The 12,022-nt window shown below is 43.0% G+C and overlaps 1 protein-coding gene across 4 annotated transcripts in view; it reads right to left on the reverse strand.

Annotated features, from left to right (window-relative positions):
- mbtd1 (mbt domain containing 1) overlaps positions 1-12,022 on the reverse strand; it is a 192,051-nt gene that overhangs the window by 149,963 nt on the left and 30,066 nt on the right. For all 4 annotated transcript variants that reach the window (XM_061705439.1, XM_061705436.1, XM_061705438.1 and 1 more), the window contains 4 exons: positions 11,561-11,694; positions 11,353-11,467; positions 10,744-10,826; positions 10,557-10,674 (listed from right to left, as the gene is read on the reverse strand). In XM_061705439.1, the coding sequence (XP_061561423.1) occupies positions 10,557-10,674; positions 10,744-10,826; positions 11,353-11,467; positions 11,561-11,694 (450 nt within the window). The remainder of the gene's footprint in view (positions 1-10,556; positions 10,675-10,743; positions 10,827-11,352; positions 11,468-11,560; positions 11,695-12,022) is intronic.

Genomic DNA, 12,022 nt, shown 5'->3' on the forward strand with positions numbered 1-12,022 from the left:
TCACATGAATGTTTATACATTTATTTGACATAGGACATATACCCATTTATTGCATACTGCTAAGAGATTAACATGGTGTTATTGAATGTATTATTTGAGTTCAAGACATGTAAGATGCTTGTAACTGAATGCATTGCCGAATACCTATTTGAGTGAGCAAATGAGGGTTGAAGTCAGGACACACTGGAAAGGGAACGTGAAAGGTACTTTCAGGACACGAAAGGTCGTACAAACACAGAACATTTTAGAAGAAGAGGGGTCAAAGCCCAACCAAGGTTATAAAGAGCCTCACACGCGAACGCACGGGGCTCTCTTATCCATCAAAGGATAGGGAGACGCACGCTCTTCTCTCTCGCAATGACGGGGACATGCTGACAGGAGGAATTAATCAGGCTACTTGGATAGCTTGTCTATTTTTTGGGATTTTCCTCCTTAATTGGATAAGACTAAAAGAATATTATAATAAGGTAATTATGAGGACCGCCATCGACATTGTGTGAATAGGGAGAAGGGCTAGTCAGCTGTTCAGAGATTCTTATTTTCCAAAATACCTTATTATTAATTAGGCTTAGGGCTCTGTAGGACTTGATCACCCCTTAAAGCTCACTCAAAAGGATATACTTGTCTTGTGATTTTATACTTTTAACTATTGCAACTTCTTTTCATTTTTATTATTATTATCAATTTACTCTATTACATACACTTGCTGTCATATTAATATTCTATCCTTTAATCATCACTTTATTAAAAACCTTGATTTAATTATTTTCTATTTTTGTCATTCTTATAATATGAGTTGCCTCATACTTACCACTCAACCTCTTATAAGTGAATGAACGTCGACGACACTAATATCACTGGGTCGTAATACTATCCCAAAAAGTAACTCATCAATATCACTTCGGCTTAATACAAAAACAAATCCGTACGGTCCTAACAAGGATTGTTAAATTTACGAGGTCAATGACAAGTGCAAACGATTCATAGAGATGGAGCTGCTGTAAAAACGGAGCGCTCACATTATTGTCCTTTTACTCGGTACGGTTACTCATCAAGGGGTGATAAGTGAGAGCAGATCGGATTGGCTCCGTAAAACTAAAGGCAGTTAGCACACCTAGGCGAATTCATCTCAACACCGGCTTAAAAATGCTCCCGCTATACAACGGGAGCAATTGACCCTTTAAACGGAGAGTCGGTCAGGACATTTCTCCCGATTAGTCCTGCGGATAAGCGGAATTTGACACTGTCTCTGGGTGCCGCGCTCCCGGGGCGCGATGGGAGCATCGGACTGAATTTCCGAACGGAGCTCATATACAGGTGAAGCTAGGATTGGTCCGAGACTGCAAGACGTCACGACGGGAAGCAGTTTTGGCCACAAAACAAGCAGGCTGAAGCTTGGACGCGTCTCTTCACCATGGGCGTTGTTCTGAACCAAGTGGACGAGAGCCGAGCACTGAACCTTTTCCCAGCTTATTGTTTGACTTTGCATTTTCGAATAAATTGTTAAACGTTCCATCCGGCCTAATCAATGAAGTTTTACCTTGACCAGAATAAAAGAACCGGGCAATAGAGGTTTGTACGGCCGGCGGGTTGTACCTGGGCCGGGACTTTTCCTTGTTCTCTTTTTCTAACCTCTAACAAATGGTGCCGTGACCCGGATTCTGGAGAGGTACATCGCCGGGGAGGCGAGCTGAGACATCTGAAACTGCAGCAAAATCAAGGTAAGCAGAAAGCCTTTTTCAAAATTTCTGCCGGATCGTCTCGCCTCACTCTCTCCCAGTGCTGTTTAAATTTAAGTGGCACAAACAAACTTACAAATAAGGGTACGTTTTTAAGAATTGAAAAGGTTGGAAAAAGTGTGTTTTTGTCTGTGTCTCTGTGTGAAAAACGCGCTAGCGCCTCGGGTTAAAATCCCTGGCGGGATACCAGCGTGTTGCCGCCTAAACAGGTTTGAAATCCTTAGATTCAGCCGGCACGCAAATCTTTAAAAATTGGCAAATTCTACAAGGCTGAGATTCCCAAACTCCGCGACGACGAAAATTTTAAATTATCTGATGGGATTTATATCCAGAAGGAGCTGTGAGGCGAAGAAAAAGAATGGTTATGGATATGGTTTTAGGTTGAAAAGCCTGTGCACAAAATAGATGGAATGGTGACTCCACTCCGTGATAAAAGGAACATTTGATGGTTTGTAGTCCATTCAATGGCGGTTTAATAGTCTCCAACAAATCTCTACAAAATTAGGATTTGACATCCTGCGAGAGATAAAATTAGGCTCGCTCACGGAATAAAATATTTGGGGCGAATTGCAGGGGTCTTAAAAGCAGAACGAAAAAAAATAAACTGTTCTTACGCCAAAGGCTCCTAGAATATAATTAAGTAATTGTCTTAAAAACAGCAGAAAGTTTGTTTTTAGTCGATCCAAAAAAAAAAAACTAATTAGGTCGTTACAGTAAATGAAAGGAACACATAGGAAGGTTTAAGTCCTGGCCTGTAAATTAGTGAGCAACTTCGATTGTGATCGTGGGGTCTGTTTGGATAGCGGTATAGAAAACCGATCAGATTTCTGTGTGTTTGTATTATGACAAAATGGCCGAATACAATGGGGAGGTGAAATGCACAATGGCTTCCGCCGCAAATACAGGACAAGGGACTTGGGGCAACGCTATATGCAAGCTTGCTACAAAAAGAATCGAAGAGTGCCCGTCAAACAAGGTTGCAACCGAAATATTAGATTTGAACAAATGGGCAAATGCAAACATGTTTGACGGAGGTCTTGGTCCATATCCCACCAAACAACAACTGTTAATAATTTTAGAAAGACAAAAACGACAATTGGAAACAACAAAATCCACAAAATTAGCCACTATATTCGACAAAGCAAAACATGGAAAAAAATTAAGAAAGTTAACTGATGAGGTGAGATTTAAAAAGAAAGTAATGGGAGACGTTGAAATATAAATTGTGTTCACAGAAACCTCACTATACTCACACGTCCCATTCGGGAGGTTCCGAGTGGTGGAGGCAGGGCCCTCCCCCGTCCCTCGGAACAAAAGCCCCCGGACCCTTTTACAGACGTGTGAAAAATCACAGATAGGGGAGGGGTGCGGGGAGGGGTGCGCCAACCCTCCCCTGTACCAACCTGGGCCAAATGGCCCTAATCAGAGAATTGTTGAATAAGGATAAAAGTAAAATAATAACAGCAAATCAACTGGCGGTAATACATATCAAAGAAGGTGTCTTAGAGGCTTGTGATTATATAAATCGAGAGAGACCATGTGTTATTTTTACAGCTCTAGTTGTGTGCATTAGAGGAGTGAAACAAAACAGGAAAGATAAATAATTGAAGAGAAGGTAAGAAAATTAAGAGGAAATTGAGGAAAAGTAAGATTGGCAGATAAGTTGAACAGAAAAGCAGAGGCAAGTGGAAATAATTAGAAAATGGAGGATAATTTTTAGCAGATGTGGAGTTGTAGGATAAGGAAAAGATGGGAATATTTTTCCTCCTATTTAAATGTAAATTGGCTTGGTTTCTTAAAAAAAAAAAAAAAAAAAGGCTTTTATCAGATAACCGTGTTTGTGTCCATGAATAGAATTCAATGGGAATAACACCAAGTTAAACCAGTTACATCAAATGTAGGTATTCATTCAGTCATTGTTCTACAACACACTTAAGATTTTGCTAAATTAGAACTTTTAATCGTCAATACGATTATAAACATGCAACAACACTAAAATGTTAACAGGAGAAATTGGTCCAGACAAACCACTACCAGGTGTGAACTAGTTGTTTTCATACAAATTAAAGCACAGGACCAAATTGTCTTTGTAGTTGTAAACTTTGGCAGACGATTTAAATTCAGGAGTTGTTGGGAGATGCATGGGATTTTGTACTAATTCTTTTTTATGTTCAGACCAAGAGGAGTTGTGAGGAGTCCTCCACCATTGAGCCACTCCCAGGTGCCATCCAAAACTGCGGAATCACATGCATTAATGAATGCTTGTTGTCTTGCAGAGGGGGTTGTTCCTTGGTTGTAAATAATCTGTGGGGTCACAATGGGGTCCGCATTGTATCATCCGTTTTATTTGTCTGCCTTGGTGGAAGTTTGGATTCGGAGGATACATACAACTATGTGACCTATGACTGTGTAAACAAAATGAGAATGAAAACCTATATATGTATAAACCATATAACTATATAACATGTATAGATATACAGCATGTCATATACCATAATTTAATAGCTATATACAGTGGGTACGGAAAGAATTGTATTCAGACGCCTTAAATTTTTCACTCTGTTGTATTGCAGGCATTTGATAAAATCAATTAAGTTAATTTTTTTCCTAAATGTACACACAGCACCCCATATTGACAGAAAAAAACGGAATTGTTGAAATTTTTGCAGATTTATTAGAAAAGAAAAAATTAAATATCACACACTATTCAGAGCCTTTCCTCAGTATTTAGTAGACTCACCCTTTTGAGCAAATACAGCCATGAGCCTTTTTGAGAATGATGCAACAAGTTTTTCCACACCTGGATTTGGGGATCATCTGCCATTCCTCCTTGCAGATTCTATCCAGTTCGGTCAGGTTGGATGGTGAACGTTGGTGGACAGCCATTTTCAGGTCTCTATAGAGATGCTCAATTGGGTTTAAATCAGGGCTCTGGCTGGGCCATTCAAGAACAGAGTTGTTCTGAAGCCACTCCTTCGTTATTTTAGCAGTGTGCTTAGGGTAATCATTGTCTTGTTGGAAGGTGAACCTTTGGCCCAGTCTGTGGTACCGAGCACTCTGGAGGTTTTCGTCCAGGATATCCCTGTACTTGGCCGCATTCATCTTTCCTTTGATTAAAACCAGTCGTCCTGTCCCTGCAGCTGAAAAACACCCCAACAGCATGCCACCACCATGCTTCACTGTTGGGAATGTATTGGACAGGTGAAAGGTTATGACCGTTCAAGTTGACACATTAACAATGTTTTGTTGTCGCGCGCTAATAGCGATTCCGCCAACCGTGTTTTTCAACCGTTAAACCTTAAGTCAGGACAAACCGTCCCTGACGCTTGCGAAGCTTTGAGTGAAGACGAAGTTATAGTAAAAGCGTCGACTGTTCACTTCCCTATTCGACTGGTCACGCTCCCTAACCAATCAGTAACCGGTCCACATGCGTTCTTTCAGCCTTCACCGGAGTTTAACGACCTGGGTTTGTCGCTGCATGCCACACCCCTCTTAGACGCTTCCCGGACAACCGTGCTGCTGACTCACAACCACACATGGAACGACATCTGCATCCCCACATCTAGTAGGCTTTGCCTCTTGATCTGCTCCGACTTCCACGACTCACTCTCAGGGTCCCCATGATTGGTCACCTCCCAGCAGACCTCTCCCCATTGCTTACCTGTGGGGGAGTACAACTCACTGTTCCTTCGTGACACATTGTTCTCGTTCCGGTGGAACCTACTGAGGGTGATGACATCATCACAGTGGACCTGGCTACAGAGCAACACCTGGTGACCCATACGCTAAGTACAATCCCAACTGCACCCGAAAGCGCATCTCCGCGGCTTCACCCACTCCCTCAGACTCCTCGCGAACCAACTCGCCGGCACCGGTAACACCGTGTGATAGTCACCCACTCTCTTATCCCGACTTTGAAACCCACGTGCAGCAGGTCCTAGCGGATGCTGACACCCTAATTTCCGATGACAAACGACAGCGTTTGCTAATCAAACACGCCACGTCATTCGCTAAGGACTCACTAGACTGCAGCCTAACTGACATGCACATGGTCCGCACTCCGAACCCTCCAAAACAACCGCAACCAGTTGACGAGCTTACAAAAGGGGGGACCGCACCTGTGATGCCAGGCGTCGCTCGTGACCTTCCCTCAACCTTTCGAGCTCACTCGACCCCCTAATAAATAGTGAAGTCGTGTCCTTCGAAACGCATTTTGTGGACAATGTCCCTAACAATGGACAGCATTTTCAGCCATCACGCTGGGCTTCATTGTGACTTCTCTACGTAGCTGGCCCGCTCCTTCGATGGCCACTAAGTCATCTTGCTTCTTTCGTGATTTTTACACATGCATGGGTTAAACAGAACTAGACGTGGGTTTTCTCTCTCTCTCCTGAGAGACCTCGGACTCCCCGTGCACTTCTTCTCTGGAAAAAAAGTGCACCTCTATGCCATTTTACCCACCCGGCCCACCCTTTCCTGATTGCTAAGCAACACGCTAAGAGAAACCATCTTAGTTCCCGACGCTTGCAGTGCAACCTTTAACCGAAATAGGCAGATCATAACCTCTCTGTTGTCGCTGCTCCGAACAGATTATGCTCAAACACAGATGGTTACCACATTGATGAATGACATGCTATATGAACTCTATTCATCCATAGACAACGTAGCAATGGGTAGAATTCCTCCATACTTGGTACCCCTGAGCTTTGTTTGTCGAAAGCATCCTTTCTAAAGCTCTAGCAAGCCCCATTAGCCCTGTCCAAGCCCACTTGTCTTTCTCACTCGGGAATTCCACTGTCTTCTACGTCAACCCCGACTTCCGAGAAATATCCTTCCTTGTTACTCTCGACTCCCGCAACATCTATCGCCTAAAAGACGTAATTAATGTTGGCATCTGGCAAAGCAACCCTTCGGTCTGAATCAGTACTCCCGCGGTAGTCGCCTATTATAATAGCAATCCTCATCTGTATCTGGGGCCAAATCTGCACATGATGTCACAAAAGACATAAATTACCTGTGTTCCAGTAAGCCGTTCATCCGAGATGTAGCTGATGAGATTTGTGGCATGAAGTCCATGAAGGATGGGTCGCGGTGTAGAGCAGAAGCTACACCTCGCTACGAGGTTACTACGACTCACGTGGAAATTGTTGGGTCCAAATGGCTAGTCAACACGCCAGCCCTAAGCGCAACGCTGCGTTACGACCACCACGACGAGACGCGCCCTGCCAAATCAAACCATGTGGCTCAACGTCCCCAAAGATGCCATTTCACATATTGATGACGTCGCCCTCTCCCACCTGCCACCCGACAATTATGAGAGCTAAATCAAGATTTCTAACTTCTTCGGACAGTACAAATTGGAGGTTGATACTGAGACTCTTACACAGATTCAATTTGAAGGAACTCAGGCGATTGACATCACACACATTGAGAACACCCTACGCGCCATTAGCATTGAGGGCAGAACACCCGAGCTCTCGCTCATGCACTCCTGGTCCGCAGCAGATAACATCTTAATTGCTTTGGTCAGTCTCTGTTACTGCATGACTTTCGGCATCGCCTACCTGCTCTATCGAAAGACTCAGAACTTGCAGGGTCTTCTGAACCAGTGCTCAAATACGTAATCCAAAATTTTCCGCCGGAAAAGAACGACTGAACCCAAACCTAACCCCATACAGACAGGGGAGGAGGTCCTCCTTGACCTAAATAGACCCCCGGACCTCTCTACCCCCTTTTGAATCTAGACTAGGATTCAGCTCTCTCCAAGATTAGAATCTCTACTTGGCACCTTCCATGTCCTTGATTGATGTCGAGTTCTATACCTGACCTCTGTGCCCCCTATGTGCCAAGTTGAAGCTAGCTACCTTTTCTCTCTTTTTCTTTCTCCTCCGTAGAGCCGTGTTGCGTTTCTCCTCGTTTTTGTTTGACTTTTGAGAACTCTACACCTTGTTAGTTTACCCATAGTTTTAACTTCGCCCCTGCCCCGAATTACTGATCTCACTGCCATCCCAATATACACACCTACGCACACCTAACCACACACATCAACCCTGACACCGACACCTATATGCACATTTTGGCTGACTTTAAGAAGTTGCCATGAACAATTGTTACAGCCATAAGGGGGGTGATATGCAATGTACTTGGGTAACTGCGTTGTTGTGTGTGTTCCTGCCAACCTGTGCCATCTTCCAACGAGACGTCGCCTAGATCCGCCATCGAGCCGACAAAGGGGGGATATGTAACGGACACGCCAGACGACCACGGAGTTGCAAGATTCAACTTTGCACACAGACGCTGAGTGAATTACACGCCAGGAGCATCAAAGCGGAGAGAAAAGACAACTGGTTACGTTTTTATTCAACTAATACACGCTACACACAAATGATACAGATAGTGGATTTTTATAGAAAATTTTATGAAATCTAACAGTAATCTACAGGGGCGCAATGAAGAGAAAAGCAAAACAAAGGACAGACAAACATTGGTAAAGGAAGCTGAACTTGTGATGTGAGGGTGGAATGAGCATGCACAGTGACAATGCATAAAGCTGGGGGGTTCCTGTTACCGTTAATTTAAACCCAAATATGCACCAAACTGTACTTTAGTAGACCGCAAATTGGACTTACGTTGCATGGAACACCATTTAGGCAGGCTGGTACATCTTCCGAATGATTGGCCAGTTCAGTCCTTACGGGGAATATGTTAAGAGTTCCAAATGTTCCAAATGGAGGGAGGCCGAAGCCAGTGGGTGGCGCTGGTCGCAGACGTGCGGCGCCCGTTTCCCTCCCAACGGAGCTTCGTCCGTGAGCTGCCCAAGTATCCGCATGGGTAGCTCAGGGCGCTGGCTGGGCGCCCTGTGGCAGGGGGAGGTCAGGTGTGTCCTCGCCACCTCGTGGTGAGAGGTAGGGCTTCCTGGCTGAACCAGTCTTCGGCAAGGTGGCCAAGCGAGCAAGAGCCCACCCCTTCAGCTTGAGGTCAAAACTGATGGCTGAATATTCTCCTTTGGGATTTTCTGTTAAAGAGCAGAATTCATGGTTCCAATCACAGCAAGCTGTCCAGGTCCGGAAGGAGCTCAGGAGCCCAAGACCATCACACTAACACCACCATGTTTGACTGTTGGTATGATGTTCTTTTTCTGAAATGCTGTGCTATATTTACGCCAGATCTAATGAAACACACACGTTTCAAAAAGCTCAACTTTCATCTCGCCAGTCCATATAATATTCTACCAAAACTCTTGGGAATCATTCAGATGTTTTTTTGGTTGTTTTTTTCCCCCAAACGTAAGACAAGCCTTTGTTCTTTTTTGTCAACAGTGGTTTTTGCCTTGGAACTCAGTCTCTTCCTTATTGTTGTGTCGTGAACACTGACCTTAACTGAGGCAAAGGACGCCTGTAGTTCTTTAGAAGTTGTCCTGAGTTCCTTTGTGGCCTCCTGGTTGAGTCATTGCTGTTCTCTTGAGGTAATCTTTGTAGGCAATCTGGGAAGGTTGATCACTGTTCCATGTTTTCTCCATGTGAGGATAATGGCTCTCCCTATGGTTCACTGGAATCCTACAGCTTTAGAAGTGGCTTTTGTAACCCTATACAGACTCATAGATGTCAATAACTATTTCTCGACTAGTCTGGAGTTTCTTTGGATCGTTTAATTTAAGTGCAACTTTTTTAGATCTTCTGTCCAACTTGATTTTGTCAAGATGATTCTAAGTGATTATTTGATCAAACAGGTCTGGAAGTAATCAAGCTTGGGTGTGATCAGTGAAAATTATCCAAAAACAGTGATAAGCCACAATTCGTTTTTTCCCCGTCATATGTTTGCTAAATGACTCGGCGAGGGTTTTCCACGTGTTGTGCAGCTTCTTTTTTTCCCGCATAGTCGGACTTGTTTTCCTCATACTCCTTATGGTTCATTCGCAAATGGTGGAACAGATTTGTCGTTGACCTGCTCTTGACAGTGACCGAATTTCAGCACATTTAGTTATTTTGACTGACGTCAGTCTTGTCAAACTCATTTCCACGGTAGGGACGTAGACCCTTGTTTCATCCGCGAAAATGCGAGACTCCTACATATTTCCTTTATGTGAAATCATGCAGTGTTTTGCTTGCCACTGAGTCACGTCACTGAATCATCTCTGCTGATTCTGCGAATAAGGACTTTTATGCACCTCTTCCTTTCTCGACTCATCATTTTCCATCCTTGCACCCGTTCGGTTGTTTTCTTTTTGAGACAGTATGAATACTCAATGCATTTCTTTAAAACCTTCACGATCTTATCATAGGCAATATATAAACATAAATCGCCCACCCCTAGGCGTGTCCCACTCAAAGTCCTGATCTCAACCCAATTGAGATGCTGACCACAACAGAGCTATTATACACCAGACATCCTAGGAATCTTGCTGAACTGCAACAATTTTGTAAAGAGGAATGGTCCAAAATTCATCGTGATCGTTGCACGTCTGATCTCCAACTAGAGGAAACGTTTGGTTGACGTTACTGCTGCCAAAGGAGGGTGAACGAGTAATTAAATCCAAGGGTTCACTCCTGTGAACGTTAACATGTTATTTTCAATAAAAATACAATCCATATAATTGTTTGTGTGGTATTAGTTTGAGCAGAATCTGTTTGTACATGTGAAGAAGATGACGATCAGACTACATTTGATGACAAATTTATACAGAAATTTAAGAAATTAGAAAGCATTTACTTTTTCCTGCCACTGTAACATTTTTAGCCAGTTGCCGACACACTAAATTTGTTTCCCGACAAACACACACACACACAAAACCACAAATGCATTCAGTAATTGTCTTACCTGCTAGCTTAACAATTTCTGCTATCCAGTACACCTTAGTCAAGTGGTTGGTGTCAGAGTTGAGCACTTCAATTCTCACCCCTTCTTCAATACCTCCCCAGCATGTCCCCATGGGGGCCTGAAACGATGTTATTGGAAAATTATTAATACTTGTTTAACCTCTGCAATGATTCATGTTCATACTTACATGCTTGAAACAGCTGACTGGAGCTCCAGATGTGTTATTGACACAGATATACTGACCCCAGTCAAAACTTTCAGTTGGAACCACTGGTAGAAACACACATGAATGTTTGTGGCACAGAGCAGGATTCAAAAGAACAGTACTGTGATCTTTGTAATCATCATCAGTGGTGATTAGGACTGTCAATCAATTAATTTTTAAGTCAGATTAATCACACTTTTGAATTTTGACGAATATATCACACAGTACCACATTTTGCTTTGAGATGGTATTTAAAACTTGCGCTTTGATGAAAAGAATTCACCGCTGCACAATCTGGAAATTACTATGCTTTTTTTCAAAAGTCCGATCGTTATGACTTAAAGCAAAATTTGCCACCGAGCACCCCAGTCAGTCTCCTCACTTATCTTTGCGCTGGCGTAAGCATTGATCTGATCACTGACCATATAGCAAACTGTGCCACATTTCAGATATCCATCCGCAATTAAGGTAGCATGTGTGGTCAAAATAAATTGTGATTAATCTGAATTAATACATGATTAATGCAATATTTTTTTGTGATTAATCATGAGTTAACGCTTTAACTTTGACAGCCCTAGATATCATACATACCGGCTTTTGATTTGGCCTGGTTCTGTTGACTTGCTTGGTACTGAGCATAAGCTGCCAATTTTGCCACAAGAGGTTGCTTCTGTAATACTTTTGCTTTTTTTGTTGGAGGCTTGCCCTTGTAAAATCCAAACAGAACAGAGTATGTGTTTGGTTTACTGTTGTACATACCATCCTGCAGATACAGTTTTAGGAAATAGCAAACACCTACCTGGAGTCTCGCTAATATGCTTGCTTTTTTGGAATTGGAAGAATAGCTCCTGGAACAAGAAACACTGCAGAAACGCTTTGTTTTGGAATAAAAGGCATCTCGGACTCCTATCATTCCACACATCTCACAGGTGGCTGTGGCACAAAAGAAAACGCGAGTACAGTGTGCAGTCAAGTCAATGGGTATTTAAACAGAAAACGCATCCCTCGCAACAATTACAAAAATACAGACGAGTAAAGAGCAAATGTATGTAACATTTAAATGTCTTCTTCCACCTTAGGTTTTCATTTGTTGAATTAACTGTATTTTCCTGTTGTATTTTCCACAGTATGCCTTCCCAGCATTTTTCATGGGTCTATATGACCCACTCTACATTTAATCACGAAAAGTTTAATACGTCTTCTTTTCCTTTCGGCTTGTCCCTCTAGGGGTAGCCACAGCGCGTCATACTTTTCCATGTAC

Source organism: Phycodurus eques, chromosome 19 (genome assembly GCF_024500275.1).
Source record: "Phycodurus eques isolate BA_2022a chromosome 19, UOR_Pequ_1.1, whole genome shotgun sequence".
NCBI classification, from domain to species: Eukaryota; Metazoa; Chordata; class Actinopteri; order Syngnathiformes; family Syngnathidae; genus Phycodurus; species Phycodurus eques.